This window comes from Anguilla anguilla, chromosome 3, assembly GCF_013347855.1.
Source record: "Anguilla anguilla isolate fAngAng1 chromosome 3, fAngAng1.pri, whole genome shotgun sequence".
Classification (NCBI taxonomy): Eukaryota; Metazoa; Chordata; class Actinopteri; order Anguilliformes; family Anguillidae; genus Anguilla; species Anguilla anguilla.
Genome location: NC_049203.1, coordinates 11,271,084 through 11,289,885, shown reverse-complemented (window position 1 = coordinate 11,289,885; position 18,802 = coordinate 11,271,084). Strand labels below are relative to the sequence as shown.

Sequence of the window (18,802 nt, the reverse complement as noted above, 5' to 3'; positions counted from 1 at the left end):
ATACACGCCCCGCTTCGCCCCTCTAGAAGGCCAGATAGGGGAGGGGCTTTCGCTTTCGCTCGAATGTGACTCACTCAAGTGAAATTCCAAGTTACAGTGCCCAAGGGTGTGACACAACAAACTGGACAACAACCTGGGGTTTGCGAGGAGAAAAAAAATCACAAAAAATTATTTTGGTACAAAATATAATGCTATCAACTGGTTTACATGCTCTTAAATTACCATTTTCTCAGTTTCTCCTGAACACTGGAAGTGATTTTGGTTTTGTTCAATGAAAAATTTTCTTTTCATTTTTTTTCCTATATTTGTAATCCCTGATCAAAATACATAAGGTTATTATTTTGGTCCCTGAAAGTGAAAAAATATTTTTTGAAATCAAGGACTAACCCTTGCACTCACCCTTCCCCTTGCTCCTGAACCGAACACTAAACTTGCCTCAACACTAACACGCTTACCGTTTTCCTAACCCTGACCCAAATTCTCACCCTAACCTTAATTATATACCTGGGAGCCTTCTCAAATATGAGATTATTTCAGTAATATGGATGAAAATAATTACTCTTTTGCGGTGACGCCCAGGGCTTACAATCGGGCTTAGAATTAGGCTGTTGAACGAACAAGGCCCCTCTTTCAGACAGATTTTAACATTAGCAACTCCCCTAGGAGAGGTCCTCCCCAGGGGGCTCGGCTATTTTGCAGATGCATTCTGAAACTTGCGCGCGACTCGTTGGCAACCTGCCAGCGCGTCGGTTAAAGAATATAAAGCCCCGTTGACTCCAGGCCTGTGGTTTACTCATTAACGGGGCCAGAAGCTCCCGTCAGCTTGTTAGCTTCTCAAGGCAAACACATCACACAGATAAGGAACGCGCCACAGCCGTGAGCTCCGCGCAACATGGATCCGTCGGGCAGCCTATACTCTTCTCCGCTTTTTAATAATTCCTTTCTCAACATCCTCAGATCACTCAATGGGCTGTAAAAGACATCACCCTCTGGCGCCACAGCCGGACAATTAGCCTCCGTTTTTTTATTTTCAAACTCCATGTTTCTTTATCTCGGTCGGTGCAGAAAGGGGGGGCGGGGGGACTACTGGTAAACACCATGGAAATTCATAAGAACTTAGTAATTAAATTTTCAGCTTAATCTCAATAAACAGATGTTTTACAGCACCGGCCTGTGTAATGTTTGGTGCAATATCTTTTACAGCCAGCCAAAGATCATACACTGAGCCTTGAGTGTTTATTAGTTGTTTGCATAGGCATTACCTCAGACAAGGGCAGGCTGTAATGCTGGAGTTTCATAATTAGTCACAAATATAAATACAAACCAATTGTAGTGCTTCTCTTTCCGCACCCGTCAGCCATCGGGAAGGACACGTGGAGACACGGAAGTCTGTTCAGGAATTCAGAAGTTAGAGGTAAGATCACGGATTGCCATATTCCGTAGCACAGACTTTATAGAAATGTATAGCAACACACTAGAGCAACTCCATCCATACCTATTCCTGTACTATACAACATAAACAATAATTCAGAAAAGCAAGACGCCCTGTAAGTACATAAGGAGATTATTACAACTGCAAGCTGAGCATCAGCATGCCCACATATATATGTACATCTGACATATTGTTCATCTACAATGCTATTGTAGATCATCCCCTGGTGTCTACAGAAAGGTTCAATCAAGTTCATACTGGAGGACAGAGGGCTGCTGGGAGATTCCCGCTGGGTATCAGGATGGAAGAGAAAACTAGAGATTTTTACCTCTACGCTAGAATAGGTTTCAGACCAGATAGAGCAGAATAATGGAAAGGGAAAAAAAACCTCCTAAACTTCTGTAAACTTCCTCAGACACTGTGTATGAGGGATTCTGGTGATGCCATTTTAAAAAAATCAAGATCTAAACAGTTATCCATGCAACAATAATTTAGACACTGTTTCTAGAAATTGATTGTTTTTGAAGAGTATTTAAATGGTAGGTCAGTTAAAACTACTGATCTAACTGATTGTCTTGCTGAAATCAAGTGAAATGAAACAACTTGCAATTTAAATTCTTAGTCATTTGAAAGTAGTGATATGACCTCTTACTCACCTCTACTGACAAGTCACAGATACTCTTGTGTTCAGTGCCATTCATGAAAAATAATAAACAAACTAAAATGATATGTTCTGCTTAAATATTTAACAGCATAGCATGACGTTTACTATTAAACTGATTCTGAACAATTCAGTATTCATTTATTATGATTTTTAAGAAATCTTACGCTTGGAAGAGAATTTTAAATGGTACTGAACAATATGAGTCCTTGTGTGGTTGTATTAAAATGAAACGAAATTAAAATTCAATAATTGATCTTTGGTAATCTGATAAGCATTCTTTCTGAGGTGGCCTGTTATATGGTAGTGAGGTAGTAAGAATTCTCAATAAGAATTTTAATAAAACTTTATAAATGCAAAATTTTTTTGAAAATAACTCTGCAGGGGATTAAAATCTCTTATCTCTTGGTTGCGGTGTTAAGTCAGTTTAAAGGTAGGTTTATTCTGTGCTCAGTCGGCACTGGCTACCTTGTTGCCATAATTTATGCATGAGAGCTCAGTAACTGAGGGTGGCCCAAGTCAGGAGAGAGCACACAAGTCCACTATGGATGGTGAGGTCACCCCAAACAGAACATCATTTTAGAACATATTCCAAATCCTTCCTAATTTTTGTCAGATTGCTAGAGAAAAGGTCCCCAAGGATTATGCGGAGCCAAATAGGCCTTTTCAATATCACCTGACATAGTATCTAGTCATAAAGGTGTTACAATGATTTATTTAGTCAATTTTTGACATGTTATACATGTTTTTAAAGGTCAAATGGTCAAATGAAAAGGCAGCCAGCTAGAAGTTGCACTTAAGTCGCACTATAACTATTTGTGAAATCCAACCAGGCTTGGACTCACACAGTCAAAACACTCATTAGATTAAGTTGCGTGATTGAGGCCTCAGAATGAAAATGGACGCTTCTCTGACCTCCAAGATGAGTTGTGTTGCATCTGTCCCTGAGGGCCATGAGAAAAAAAAAGATCTTGCCATCCAATCCATCCAATCAGACCTTGTTCAGGGTCCCAGTAACAGAACACAGTTAACTTTGCCATCACTCCTGGTAGCGCTGTCCGTCTCTCGTCAAAATGCCAGTTCTGCTCTTCCTTTGAAACTCTTTTCCTTTGTTTACCACATCCTCCTCTCTCTCTCTCTCTCTCTCTCTCTCGCTCTCTCTCTCTCTCTCCCTCTCTCTCTCTCTCTCTCTCTCTCTCTCAGACAGATCATCAGTTCAGGTAGTAAATTGTGTGTGCTTCTGTTTTTCTAGTTCCTGAGCTGTACATCACTGTCATATAACAGCCTGGACAAGACATGCAGATCACCTTATTGACAACTATCAAGGACAATAAGGTACTCATGGCAGTTTGAAAAATTATTTGATCTCATTGAATGGTCGCTACTTCATTATGTAGGCTATTTGTAACAATTTGTATATGACAACAACAATCATGCATATACAAGAATGTATGCCATGACAGGAGTGGTGGTCTTAGTCCTGCACTTAAAAAAAATTGTTAAAATGCATTTTAGCAGCCATTGTATTAGAGGTATTCGACAAACTGCGCCAGTACATAACAAGAATATTTGGCACTTCAGAGATCAAACACACTTCCAACAAACCATTCCTAGTGTGCAATAAGCAGGACATGCCATGATTTATATATCAGGCTACATATAACATTCAATCAATAATTGCCAAACATGTATTATGCGGCACTATGATCAGGCATGCTTTTCGGTCTATTTAAACTTGCCCACCAATCAAACATTCCAACCATTTATTTGTCTACTGTCAATACAGTTATATTGTTTATATAATGAAAATGTCTCTCGATAAACTGCTGCAGACGGTCCTAACGACTAATGACTATTTCAGGCTTCCAATATTTATACCTCACGAAGGGTGAAGTAACATGACGTTGAACACAAACGAAAGAAAGTTCATTATTCAGTGAAGTTCAGTTCCGCTTACTGGAGGGACCAAATTGTCAGGGACAATGACGTTGTAAACTTTTCGCTTCTCCCCAATTTCAAAATGGAATGAGTTGTTTGGGAATAACTTGTCGACGACGTTGGAGGTCTCAGTCACCGGCATTATGTTTGTATTGAAAGCGAAATTACACAGTATTTATCCTTGTTGATAGGTTAGAGCCGTTAGCTACGGTATACTTCGGGTCTCCATTCAGAAGCGCACTTTTTTCACTGCCACAGCTCAGACGCTATCATTCCACGTTACAGTGACTAAGGCAGCAACACAATGGAGAAAGCAGAACTTTTTGTCTAATTTAACAACAATGTAGCTTGAAATTAAGTCTGATTTTTACATTTTAAAAGTAAGTGAAACTTTGCGAGTCCGTTTCTGGAGTTTCCACTGTGTCCTCAACATGTATTATCAACCAGATTTTTTTTTTTTTTTTTGATAACCGCCTATAGTATTCTGCTCTGAGAAGTCTGGGGCACTTAACTGATTCGCTTTGAAGGTGGTAAGTACATGCATTAAATAAAATTATTTTAATCGTTTATAATATAGTCGTAAATAAATTATTTGCCATCGTTTGCTGTCGTTGGGTTGACTCTGTAATGATCTTAATTTTTGAAGAAGGTGTGAGTAAAGCTTGTCTAGAAAGGATTTACGAAACTTTCTGCATAGATTAGAAACCCCCTGAAAATTTATGCTGCGGCAGTCAGTGTAGCCTACGCCACGAACAACGCCAAGCATTTATTTAACTGGGGATGTATTGCAAATAACAAAATTAATTGGCACGTGAATACTAATTTAAAAAAATGAATTCCTTGAACAGTCAAAGGGTTTTTTACGTTTTAAAAAAATATAACATATTAGCGAATTCCATTAGTAATTTACAATGTTTTACGTACAGCAAACGCTGGCTATTTTGTATAATGGCCAGAATTGCTTATAAAATAAAGTTACATTATATTGGAGACAGGATTGTATAGGATTGTAATTCAAACACATGGAACTGCCGAAAAATCTTCTGGCCAGCACCTGCGAAGCTTTGTAGGACGTATCGACAGAATGGGCTTTTAGATAGATGTCCTTCTGATGTCACGGAGTGTTGTAAGCGATGACGCCACAGAATTAACGGAATTAAGGAAAGTTAAGGTGAAAACAACAGCGGTTTCTATTTTTAACTTGGATGTGTTTGACGCGCGCGGAAAATTGGTGGTGTATCTGTGCCGTCTCATGCCAGGAAAAGCTGACTCCGGAAAGGACTGTATATCATCCTTGTCACATTGTGAAGTGGGGTGATGTTGCAAGTAATGTAATTTTCCATCACTCTTATATGCCCAATATGGATTAAGCGCATAATCTAAATGAGTGATCAACGACCAAACTAGAGTGTTTGCTTTCCAAGACATCACCTTCTGTTGAGAAGTACATTTATATCCCCTCCAATGTGTAAGGCTACTAACTGGAAGTACTTGCTTCACTAAATAAATAGATGTGTTAGCTATATTTTAAACACTCCGGGCCATCATTAGTGGGTTTAAAGGTGTTGATAATTCTTGGGGTCCACAGCTTTGGGGGCCCACAGTTTTAAAAAATCAAATTGTTTTATTAAAAAAGTGGGGCCCAGAGCAATATTCTTTCAGGGGTCTCAGAATTCTTAACTTCGCCTCTGTGAACACTATACATCGTCTATGGATTGTTAGTGTTTTGAATGAAATTGCATGAAATGGGGCAATGATGAAATATGTACAAAAATAACATAAAATTTAAATTACGAAAATATTTCTATGCTATAATGCATGTGGTGTATTTTGCATCATGACTTCTCAATAAATATCACCTTAATTTTTGTAAAGGTATAGCCACAATTGCTTAACTTCAAGCATTATCTAAATCAGCAGTATGAAACTTTGTCAAGGGCACTTGATTTAATGCCAATGTTTGAATCCTAGGTGGGTCATGTTTGTATACCTGTTTTATTGCCATAGCTCCTTTCCGTGTGATACTTTAACTCACGCCAAATAGAAAAAAAAAAACGCATAGCATTGTTTTGTTTTGGGGTTTGTTTTTTTTTTTTTTGTTTTTTTTTTTGCTGCCCTGAGGGTTGGCTAGCATCAGTTGGCACAGTGTGCATTTGGTATCATATGCCTTGGGGCCCATCCACAGAATAGACCAGTGCTTCTTTGACAGGATAAGCCTACAGCAGCCCTTCCAGTGATTGTCTCGCTCACTACATGCCACAGAACTGCAGTAGAACTGGCACTGATTGGAGAAGCGACACAATCTTTCATTGCTCTGTTTCCTGTACTCTTCTGCTGAGTAGCTAGGGCTGTTGATGCTACAGTAACCCTAGGAAGTCTGTAGCCAGCTTACCTGACAAAGCTTAGTTGTGTTTCACTGCTACAGCCACCCGTTTAAAGTTGGCCCAATGACGCAGCCCAGAGACCCAAACTAGGGATGTGAACCTGAGTTTTTAAATGATGGAAAAAGAGAGCACCCCACGGCATAGTCAGGAGGAAGCACTTACAGTTAGTGAGTCAGTCAGAGTTGCTGCTCAAAGCCTTGAGCGCTGGACTGCATTGCAGTTGAACATGTATAAAATGCCAGTGGAATAACTCTTTAGATCGGCCATTGGAGGATTTTTACACAGGTACAGAAAAGACCTGTTGGACAATGGGTGCCAACAGGCCTCTGTCACAGTGGTTGGAACGATCTCCATTGCTGGCTGTTGTGGGAAAGTTAATGCGATATCGCTCAGATGTAAGCTGGTGTGTTTGTTGTATTAATGTGACATGGTAAAGTTGATTTATAATGTCATGTGACTGGCTTGAATGGATATTTTCATTTTTTTAAATTACTTAATTTTATATGCATAGTATTACTGGATTCAGAGCTGATTTTTGAATCTGGTAATGGCATCAGTTTAGTGTGATATGGCTATACCATAAAAACAAAGTTTCAGCAAATACCTGGTCAAAGGAAGTAAACAATATCTCAGAATCATCGGCACAGTTGTCTTTTTTTTTTTACTTTTGTGGTTAGCCTTGACAGTACCCAGGAAGACATGTCTTCCCTACTCAGTTTTCAGTCCCCCTTTTGCTGTCAACTCAATGTAAATATTCCAAGTTGTTTTAGATGTGACCAAGTTCCTGAATATATTGTATTTCTGAGGTAGTAAATAGGTCCTGGTTTTTTCAGGCTGAAGTATCACCCTCAAGCATCATACATATTCTATAACTCGTGTTTACAGCTGTATTTTTACAATCAAGATAATGCAACTTGTCCTAGACAAGAGCGGTCTTTAACTTTTCATTTGAACCCGCATTCAAATGGAGTGCATTATCCACCAATACCTTTTTTTCCCTTGTGGCTTGCACTCATCAGTTAATTCTATCTTTCAAATGCCATTTTAAAAATGCCATTTAATACCATTTAAACATATTTTTTGACTGTACTTTTTGAACTATTTGACAGTTCTTCATATTCTGCTGGAGCAGAATTAGATGTTTCTGGCTTTCAATGCCCCTATGGGGGCTCCCAATATGTACAGCACTGAGGACCCTTATTCAAGGGAGAAAACTGATGTAGCTGACTAAGTGCTGCCTGAACAGAATTAAAAACAAAGTCTTTCAAGGCATGGGCTAGCAAGGGGTCACAACAATAAAAAAAATAGTAACAATTACATTCCATTCCATCTAATCTACATCTCGCTTATTTTTTAAGTTAGTTAAGTCTGCTCACTGAGTTAAGTCTGCTCACTGTTAAGTCTATATTGTCTTTATAAATGGCGAAGAGATGTCCTAGGTGTTGGGTATCTGTGCTGACTCATAACATTAACAGTGAGTCAGGAGTGAGTCAGATGTGGCCTGGTGCACAAACATGGTGTTTTCTATTGACAGTGCTGTTCGGCTCTGCCTCGACAGCCTTTCACCGACACTCCTGCTTGACCAACCCTTTTATAATTCATTTGACAACATCCACTTTGCCACTTTTGCACTTATGTAAGCCACGGCTGTCATTTCAGAACTGTATTGGGTGTCCAGGCCCAGGGTCCTCACGGTTTCAGTTCGTACAATTACATCCTCAACAGCTGTTTTTCTAGCTTGAATTTTCAAAGTGAAATTATCCATCTTGAATTAATCTTGAAGTGGTGAACATGCATATTGTGTAAATTTTTTAAATTTATTATTTAACCAATATTTAACCAGGAAAACCCCATTGAGATTGAAATCTCTTTTGCATGGGGGACCTGACATGAAACACAAAGTTACCCAACAAGACTTACACCTAACAAAATGTACAAACATCAAATGGGGAATGAGACAGACGTGTATCAATAATTAAAAGTAGAGAAGAGGTTAAAAGCAGGTGCATACTTCAGTAAACGGGTGTAAATAATTTCAGTGCAGTTCTATAACATAGATGCATTATATTTAAACTTATATATGCAGTCCTGGAGGTAGGGCAGGGGATCGGAAGAATGGTAGTTCTTTCCAATGCACTTCCAAGCAGGAGAATACCAAACACTGGACCCGGATGGACCCGGATCCAGACAGGTCGATTCCGGTCCACAAAAGACGAGAAGGGTGTCTGTCCTTTTTTTATTCTATTTTAATTGTTTTATTGAAGTCATTTATACAGTGAAGCCTTTCGTTCCATATGCGAACCGCCTGCAGACGCAAAGGCTACTATAAACCTCCAGGACTTGGGCCAGCAGGTCTTGGGCCACGCATACCTGGCCTAGCCTGCGAGACTGTTAAGATTAGGAGGCGCTGCCTGCTAAGAAAGGCAAGGAACAGAATGCTAACAGAACAGCCTGACCTTGTCGGCAGGAGCTGTATGTTCCAGGCAAAACGACATGCCAAGCGCCACCCCTCACACACCAGGCTATGTCCTCACACACCAGACTATGTCCTCACACACCAGGCTATGTCCTCACACACCAGACTATGTCCTCACACACCAGGCTATGTCCTCACATGCCAGACTATGTCCTCACACGCCAGGCTATGTCTTTTTGCACATTATGACTGATGCAGCGATTGTATCACATATAGAGCAGTGTGTATTCTATAGTTTTCTTTCTTAGTTTCTAAATAGGCTCATTTGACGAAATTTTTATACGTTTCGATGTTTTCAATGTGTCAATCACAGTCTTTATATAGCAATATGAGGCAATCCCTTACTGAAGTGGAGCATACTGGAAGTATATTTAATTAAACTAAAATAGTATCAATGTATTGCAACACTTGACAATAAATTAACACATATACAGATTATTTCAGATTTCACAATATATTTAATTACATTTTTTAATACAGTGCAATATAATACAATATATTGCAGTGTATTTATTCATATTGCAGTTGTTTTAGTATAGTGTTATATATTTAGTACATTTTCTGTTGTTTTAGTATATTTGCCAGCCATAATTGCATGAAATTTCATATGCCGGGCTACAGTATTCTGGGCTAATAAGAAATAAAGTACAGTTTACTTTACAGATTTTCTTTCAGGGGGTATTGTTGGAAGTGACCTTGACCGAGTTTACATAGTAACAACAATATTCCAGTCGTTAAGATAACAACCTCCTTGTGCAGAGCCCAGTGCTTTACCCATTATAGTTTACTAGTCCACGCTTCTACCCTGCTGTATGTTTCTAGATTGTACAATTTAATCATTTAGCAGATGCTTTTAGCCAAAGAGACTTAAAAAGTACATTTTGTGTGGTAAGCAAACACCACAAGAACAAGAGATATGCAAGGCATGGCACTTAAGTTAACACTCTTAAGTGCTAATGTCTCAAGACCTACAAGATAAAGGGAGAGGAGAAGGGTCTTTTTTTTGCGTGTACGTTAGTTTGAAGAGGAGAGTTTTCAGACCTTTGTGGAAGACGGCGAGTGAACATGCTTTCCTGACTGATTGGGGGAAGGTCGTGTCACCATGGCAAGGAGGGCAGAGGAGAGCCGAAAGCTGTGAGGAAGGGCTGCTGGGTGCTCAAAGACATGGGACAGCCGGCCGAGAGGATGCTGTACAGAGAGGTCTGGGTGGAGCGTACGGTGTAATCACTGTCTGAAGATAGGTACGGGCAGGATCACTTGCAGCTCGGTATGCTGGGGCAAGTGATTTGAATTGAATTTAGAGGGCAACTGGAAGCCAGTGAAGGGCGGTGATGTGATGAGTGTAAATTCAGGCAGGTTGAAGACTAGGTGGGCAGCAGTTTTTTGGACCAGCTGTAGTTGCTTCGATAGCACAGGCTGGTAGGCTGGTCAGCGTAGTGTTGCAGTGGCCCAGATGAGAGATCCTCGACCAGGAAGGGGTGGGCTCTCTGACGGTGTGTGAAGGGAGAACCCCATAGCTTTCTATCTGTCCATGATGATTTACAGAGTTCTACGCTGTCAAGGTCTCCATCCAAGCTTAGGAGGAAGGTCAGGGGCCCAAGGAAAAGATACTACAAAGAACAGAGAACACAGACTCTCAAAATGAGGAAACGCTGTGCGGAATAGACTTCTGCGATATTCCCACAGGAAGCCGCCGGACCCTCTCAGGCCATACGGTGCCCTAGCCGGACGCGCGTCCCCCTGTGGGATGTGCGTGAGCACGGGAGCGCTCGTGTTTGAGTTCCTTCTCTGTGTCCGGCGTGCTTTGGCGCAGGTGGAGCGCTTGCCGAGCGCGTTTCGTGGAGAATTACGGCACAGCTGTCCGTGGACCTTAATCCCCAGAGCTGGAGAGAAGGATCTGCATCCGTGGCCCCGGACCCAGTGCTGTTTGCAGAGATTAGAGTTCGGTACGTGCGTACAGTAAGGAGGACCCGCCCACCAATCGCCAAACAACACAGGCAATGTGTGTTTTCCTGCTACTGCCTGGTCCAGAGCTCTGCCCTACCAATGAATAATGTAGGTGTGCAGCCCACCCCCCCAGTCCCCACCCCCGATTTTACCATTACTCATGCGGCTTGAAAAACATTGCTCAAAGAAACATTCACTATTATGCAACCTATTGCACAGGTGATGTTTTCCAACAAGGTATATATTCTGAATGTAACATATATGCTACAATGTTTTTATATGTCTTTAAAAATTTGACACACCATTTATTATTTTTTAAAATACATATACTGTGCCATTTAGGACTTAGACACCTGTTCAATACCAGATTTTTTTTCATAGTTCCTGAACAGATGTCCTTATCCAGGGCAACCATTATCCATGTCTATACTTTTTAGCACATTCTATAATCCATTTATATTGCTGGATTTTTTTTTTTTTTTTCTAAAGCAATGCATGTATTACCTTGTCCAGCCCAGTGCTCAACTTTTGTGCGTGGCTATCAGACCCTCGTGCTGTGTTTTTGCATGGGTCTGTCTTAGTACGTGACATATTCCTAAGAAGTTAATCTCATGCATCCGAAGAGTTAAAGTCATGCTAAAGTTAAGAGTTTCCCTTTGTGAACATCTTGGCCAGCAGACGTTCAGCAAAGCAGCCAGTAGCGAATAATATTCCTGTAATGATGGTGACAAAATGTTATCATGCCGTGTTTGGACGGAACATTACATCCTGTAAAGAGGTACGAGGATTAAATGAGTTAGTGCGGACGGAACAGGGCTGTGTGGGGCCCTGACTGGCCCGTGCTCAAAAATCGGAAAATTCCCAAATGTTCAGTACTGTATTTGGTAAGATGCAGCTGCATACAGATACAAAGTAAATGCTTAACGTCCATGAGGACATCTAGACGTTTGAGCCGTTTCGGAAAGACCACAGCAAAACAAAGCTGATTACATTGTTTCAGCAGGTAAAATGTTCCTTTTTTTTTTTTTTTTAAACGTTATCTCTCATAGCGCAAACTGCGTGACAAAAAGTAATCAAAAGACATTGTGGCTGAGGTATTTTACACAAGATAAACGACTGCTTCCGCTTGATTCACCTGGGCAGCTGGCCAAACTATTACCATATCTAGATTATGGCAAACATACTGCTGGCCCAGGTCAATCTTCATTGCTTATAGCTAACCTAAGGTGTTGTAGCGTATCTAACGCTAACTACTAAGGCAGTTTGACTCCTGAATGTATGTGAAATCTATATAAAATGGTGCAGTCAATAATAAAACTGAATTAACATGCTCTATCAAATGGGAGGTAAAAATTAATCACTTGCAACATGATAAGGAAAACGAGTGAATTTAAATCATATTTGTATCACCATACGCAACATGGTTGCCATGCCTTGTGATTTTGCCAGTTGTGATTCACGTATGGTCAAAGAGGAATGTTCCAGCATTGAAATGATTATAATTCACCTTTGTGAGTTTACTCGCAACAATTTCACCACATACATTTGTGTACATTAGCTATATTAGCCATGTGTGGTGGACAATATTTATATACAGTATCTGCACATCATCAGGACGTCTCCTGTGATTGCATGCATCCGTAGTAGTGATTTGGCGCCAACAAGATAAGTAAAGAAAAGAGTCAAATAAAGAGATAGCAATGACAAAAAGCTTCAAACGTTTTGCCACACAGTACTGCGAGAAAAGGAACTCTTGCGAAATACTCAAAGGGACTATTTCATGAAAGTGACAGAATATAACACAATTAAATCCTTAGAAATGAGTAGGTTACAGTAGGCTGGGTCTAATGCCATTTTTATATGGCCAGTGTGACAAGAAAAAATGTCATCTTCATTTTACATTTGTTTGAACTGTCTGTTTGAAGATGATTTGGCTCCAAGGTGTGTATGGGAGGCTGTTTAAGTTTGAGTTTGCATTCTGAGATTTTTTTTGTCCTGGGGTTGTTTTGATGATGGATGATGGACTCTCCCAGGTCATTGGACTTGGGACCTGGTAAGCACTATTAATGACATAAAAGCAATAACTCAAAGTACACATCTGTCACCATCACAAATATCAGTGTATTGTTGTACTTATATACGTTTCATTTATATATTTCTGGGACTAATGATTAAAATACCTTCATTCTGCCCATGAAATTTACAAAGCAACTTTGTGCTAGAATGCCTACCCTAGTCACTGTACATTCGCCAGAAACTGGGAAGAGATTTTGGCAATATGGAGCAATGGGAACATCTCACAGCAGGATTATGGACTGATTACAGATGGCAGTGGCCCCTTGTACACTGTTTACGGTCTTCTCCTAGCACCAGGTCATAGGTTCAATCCCCAGTTGAGCTGTACTGGCACATATTATCTGTCTGCTGTAAGCTCAGTTTTTTATTTGAGAAATGTGAATGGTCAGAGATTAAATAAGGGCTATTGTGAAATGTATATGTAAGATAACATTAATAACCTTTACTCTGAATATATTACATAATGTTCATTTCTGATTAAATACTTTGCAGCCAGTCTTTATAATTTTGTGAAGCTATAATAGTATCCTAGAAAGGTACAAAATTTATTGCCTGAAGTATGAGTACTGGTATGATTGCTGAGCTTGTCGGTACCACAGAAATCCAGATGAATGCTGGGTGAATGAGTTTAAAAGACAAGAATCCTAGGATTACCCACTTCAATCATCTGTAAAACATTTTTAGGGAGATCACTGAGAATGTTTTCAGATATGAATCATATCTAATTTTATGACACTAAAAGAACGGTCTTTACAAACAATTTGTCCCAAGGTGACAAAGTATACAGCTCTGGAAAAAATCAATCAATTTTACGTGAAAGTGGACAGTAACAGCACGTAATTATTATAAATGTACTGACTTCCATCGGGAAAGTGTTCGTATGCTGGTTTTAACTGGGGAATAGCCGCTACTGAATATTTACTTTCATTGGTTAAGAGCAGCTATGGAAACGAATTAAAAGTGCAGGTATGGTGGACTGAAAAAGATAGAAACTGACCCTACCAACTGCCTTACATTTGTGTGCATTGCTCTTTGGGCAAGTGGGAACATGCTCTTGACTTGTATATACCGTATGTTGTATATCACTCAAGCAAACAGAGTTGACACCTCAAAGCACACTCTGCTCTGCTGCAGTTTGGATGTTCTGTTGTGGGTGGCACAGTAATAATATGTAATACTGCATACTTTTGTTCATCCTTCGGCCCAGAGCTAATACTGCCATCTATTCACAATGTACAGTGTACAAGACGTCCTGGAATTGACTCCAGATTTATTAGAAAGTATTATACCACTATCTAAAGAATGTTCATCTTTTCAAAGCTGAATTTCAACATGCTGATATTGAATAAAAATGTTAGCGAAGCCGACTAGCTTGTCTGCATCTGAAGCCTAGCGACAGTTAAAACGAACATCTGAAAAATAATAAAATAAATACCGGAAGACATGTTTGAATGTGAAAGTTAAAGTAGGATTAGTCACGCACTCATCATGAGAAGCAAACAGTCACCAGATCCTGCGCATACCAATTTGGCTACCTCTCACTTCATCATTAAAACATCTTATCACAAAGTCAATAGCCCCTTGGTTGTTATACCGGACAAAAAGTAGTAGTATATCAAACACTATCTGTACACCATAGATGACTGGCTGTTTAGTGGGTGTGACATCAGACTGACCTCTTTGCTAAAAGTCATCCACTCTTCCTTGTCTGTTAGAAGGAAATAATAAAAAAGGTCAACTTCTGTACAGCCATATACTTCCTCTTCTCATGAAAGGTATAAAATATTTAACATATAAATATGTCACCTTTGTATACAGATATGATATATACTCAGCCACATTCATTTTTTGCTGAGATTGAGATGACAGGTCAGTATAATGAGCGATATACCGTAGATGCCCGCTCCTACTCATAAATGCACTGAAATGTATGCGTTTGTGTACTCATAGCTTAAAATTCACCAAATGTTCTTTTTTCTTTTTCCTCTCAGATTGTCCGTATGGCCAGAGGAGAACTACGATGGTTAAATCCAGTAAAATGGAGGTAGAAGCAGGACTGTAGGAACAATGGCCACTCTGTTCAGCCACCTCCTATAGATTCTGACCCCCTCCCAGCAGCACCATGAACACCTCCTCTGCTCCTGATAATGTCACCCACGCCTTCAATCACACTGTCGATCCCCTGAAGGGTCACACTATTTTGGAGGTAGTCGTGATAATCCTCATCACTGGGCCTCTGTCCCTGGTCACCATCATCGGTAACTTGCTCGTCATGATTGCCTTTCGAGTCAACTGTCACTTGCGCACCGTCAACAACTACTTCCTGTTGAGCCTGGCTGTGGCCGACCTGATCCTGGGGGCGATTTCAATGAACCTCTACACCACCTACATCATCATGGACCGATGGATCCTGGGGAATCTGGCCTGTGACATCTGGCTGGCCATAGACTACGTGGCCAGCAACGCCTCGGTCATGAACCTGCTGGTCATCAGCTTCGACCGCTTCCTCTCCGTCACCAGGCCGCTCACCTACCAGGCCAAGCGCACCCCCCGGCGGGCAGCCATCATGATCAGCCTGGCCTGGGCCATCTCCTTCGTGCTGTGGGCGCCCGCCATCCTGTTCTGGCAGCACGTGGTCGGGAAGCGGACGGTGCCCAAGGACAAGTGCTCCATCCAGTTTCTCTCGCAGCCCATCATCACCTTTGGGACGGCCATCGCCGCCTTCTACCTCCCCGTCACCATCATGATCATCCTGTACTGGCGGGTGTACCGGGAGACGGAGAAGCGCACGCGGGAGCTGGCCGGGCTGCTGGGCTCGCCAGGGAGCGGAGCCTCGTCGCAGGGATCCGGCCAACGGCCGGTCCCCTCCAGCAGCCCCAAGAGCAGCAGCAGCAGCTCCGGAGAGGCGGACACTGTGAACAGCCCCGAAAGGCGGGGGTGGCCCCTGTGTGACTGTTTTGCCCTCCGACAGAAAGTACCGAGACCGATGAGGAGGAGAGGGCCAGACCAGCGGTTATCGGCTTGCACTGAGCAGAGCTACCTGGAGGCCAACAGTAACGGCAGCTGGAACGTGGTGGGGGATGAAGACTCCAGCTCCTCATCATTCATGGGGGAGGAGCCGGAGCCAGAGCCGGCTGAGAGACAGATAAAAATCATGGTTAGGCCTGCACCTCTGATCCAGGTGACCGGTGCATTCAGAGGGGCACAAAAAGACCTGGAAGGTTCTAGGGTCTCCAGAGTGAAAGACTCCATAAGCAGCCAGTCGGGGAGCCAGTCCTCTCTCGGCCGAGCCAAACAGCTGTCCCCCAGCACTCCAAATAGGCCGAAAACAAAGAAGAGGCGAAGCACATCGCTCATCAAGGAGAAGAAGGCCGCCAAGACCCTAAGCGCCATCTTGCTGGCCTTCATCCTGACCTGGACACCCTACAACATCATGGTGCTGGTGTCGACATTCTGCAACGACTGTGTGCCCGACAAACTGTGGCAGCTGGGCTACTGGCTCTGCTACGTAAACAGCACAGTCAACCCCATGTGCTATGCCCTCTGCAACGAGTCCTTCCGGGTCACGTTCAAGATGCTGCTTCTCTGTCGCTGGGACAAGAGGAAGTGGCGTCGGCCTCACCACAGTGCCCCGCCCTCCCACAGGCCACATAAGTCCACCACCACAGTTTGAGCCCCCAAACTTCCAATTACACAAATGTCTAATGCAATTACTGATGTGGCAGCAGGCTGGTAAAATTACACAATATTCCAAAGTTAACAAGAACTGTTTACTCTACCCCCTAAAAACTGGATTTTGCTTTTTTGTTTCAAAGTAAAGTTCACCTTCATGCACACCCACTAACTTAAAGTTCTGGCTCCCTCTAGTCAGGATAAATGGCACAAACAATTTGCGCAAGAAAAATCAAATAATCAAATGGCCTTGTTATTTTCTATGCATATTCACTGAGAGCAGAATGAGCGATGACCTTTTCTGTATGCATTTAATGGTAACCACCATGAGTTAGCTGTCCTCAAACAGCTTTGGACTGAAGTTTGAGGATGGTCATTCAGGGCGTGGTCAATTGTGTCACCACAGTAGGTGCGATTTTGTGGTTGACTTACAGATTGCAAAAAAATAAAGTTGTATGTGTCTGTGGTGTGAACATATATGTGGCAACTTTATTTAATTATAAGGATAATTCAAGAGCCATGAGAAAATTATGAACAGGGTATGCCCATGTGTTGAGAATTCAATATATAGACTTGCACAGCCATTTAGAGGCTTTTTGAACTCTTCTCTCCCCCTTTCCAAGACAAACCACTGCCACATTTGATAAACTTGAGGAAAATATCAAAACACAGTCTAAACATTGCAGATGATTCATACATTGCATGAAGTTCCGAATTCTTTTCAAGTCATGCTCTGTCCAAATAAAGAAATTCTGGCCGAGAATGTGGAAAAGTTTGATTGAGGAAAATGGGTGCACATAAATAATGAAGAACCTTACGCAGCTAGAGACGTTTCAAAGAGATGTTTGAGTTGTCAGGCCCCTGCATCTTCTGATATTAATGGTTGCTTTTGGCAACATTCAAAAGAAACAGAAACGCAAGCACTCAAGAGGCGAATGACCACAATACACCAGCTGCTTGATGATATGGTTAAATGTTAAATCAAACTTACATTTTATTGCATATATAAGTTAAGATATGAATTATTCTTGCCAGGAGGTGAGAATAGTTTTAGTGCTTTCCTCTAATCATTCTGTTACAGGGCCTGATTAGTCTTCTGAGTTCACGAGCAGAGCTGTATAATATACACCCATGGTACATCTGGGAATTAGCAGGCATTCATGGATGAAAATATGTGCTCATTCAGTGGTTTAAAGTTATTTCCCAAAGGATAATTCTCTGTTATTATCAGCCATTACCACAGAGTCTTAGACCACAACATTCTATGTAGATTGTAATTCTCAAACTCAGGAGCAAAAGGGTCAGCAGTATTCTGTTTTTGTGACAACCAAGTGTAGGGCCAAGTGGGTGGCTTGTCCTGTTCAGGCACCGTTCTAGTGCATGGATAGATCCTGCCGTCAGGAATCCCAAACGTGCCAGCCCTGACTGTGGCCCTGCAGGGATTCCAGTCTCATCGCTCTGTAGTGACCCCTGGTGGTTGACGGAGCACCTACAGCCAGCTTGTCTAAAGCAGCATATTCAAAGCATCTTCCTGGTTTCTGCACAAGCTTGGCTTGCGGCTTGCGGTGTGAAAAACAGCTGGAGACATCAGTTGTTATGGAGGAGTGTGTGTTCATCTACACTCCACTGCATCAGCCTCAGAGTTTCAGCATGAGCTCTCCAAATTGGGAAGGAAAAGGGGGGGGGGGGGGGGGGGGGGGGTGGGAGTTATTAAACTACCTGGACATATTTAGCACTATATTCAAAAAGAGATACTGTACGCATCTGTTATTGGGGAAAAGCCATCTGTAATACAGTACGAGGCCCCTTAATTGTTGTATGAAGACCAGGGCAGAGTGAAATAAACAGCTCTAAGATCAGATTTACATGGTGCTTTTTTCATGTAAACTTCTATGAGAAGCCAAGTCCTCCTTTCCTGGAAACCGCTGCTTGGTTGATCCACTCGGTGGCCTGCCTCCAGCATCGGCAGTCAAAGCCAGAGCAAAAAGCTTTTGTTTATGCCCCGTTTATTAATACTCAACACTGTTATGAATAACACCCTGTGTCTGAATAACAACATGCACATGTATTTTTATCCGTCAGTTCTTGCGTGTGCTTATAGTATTTACGGTATGGTACATATGGTTTTAAAAATGAATAGCCTTCTTTCCCTGCAAAACCTGTCTTAATTGGGGTAAAAAAAAAAAACTCCTTACCCGGACTCTTCATGGGGACTG

At 41.7% G+C, this 18,802-nt stretch overlaps 1 protein-coding gene across 4 annotated transcripts; it reads left to right on the top strand.

The window, feature by feature from the left end:
• The first annotated feature begins 1,093 nt into the window (after nucleotides 1-1,093).
• On the top strand, nucleotides 1,094-17,349 carry LOC118222472 (muscarinic acetylcholine receptor M1-like). Of its 4 annotated transcripts, XM_035408092.1 has the most exons (4): nucleotides 1,094-1,414; nucleotides 3,346-3,428; nucleotides 4,512-4,561; nucleotides 14,906-17,349. In XM_035408092.1, the coding sequence occupies exon 4, from the start codon at nucleotides 15,037-15,039 to the stop codon at nucleotides 16,585-16,587; it is 1,551 nt and encodes a 516-aa protein (XP_035263983.1). In that variant the 5' UTR covers nucleotides 1,094-1,414; nucleotides 3,346-3,428; nucleotides 4,512-4,561; nucleotides 14,906-15,036; the 3' UTR covers nucleotides 16,588-17,349. The 4 variants fall into 4 exon arrangements, with proteins under 4 accessions (XP_035263983.1, XP_035263982.1, XP_035263984.1 ...); XM_035408091.1 differs by lacking the exon at nucleotides 4,512-4,561; XM_035408093.1 differs by lacking the exons at nucleotides 3,346-3,428; nucleotides 4,512-4,561.
• Nucleotides 17,350-18,802: the final 1,453 nt, after the last annotated feature.

Coding starts and splice junctions, on each gene's coding strand:
- LOC118222472 (XM_035408093.1), top strand. CDS start 15,037: ATGAACACCTCCTCTGCTCCTGATAATGTCACCCACGCCTTCAATCAC.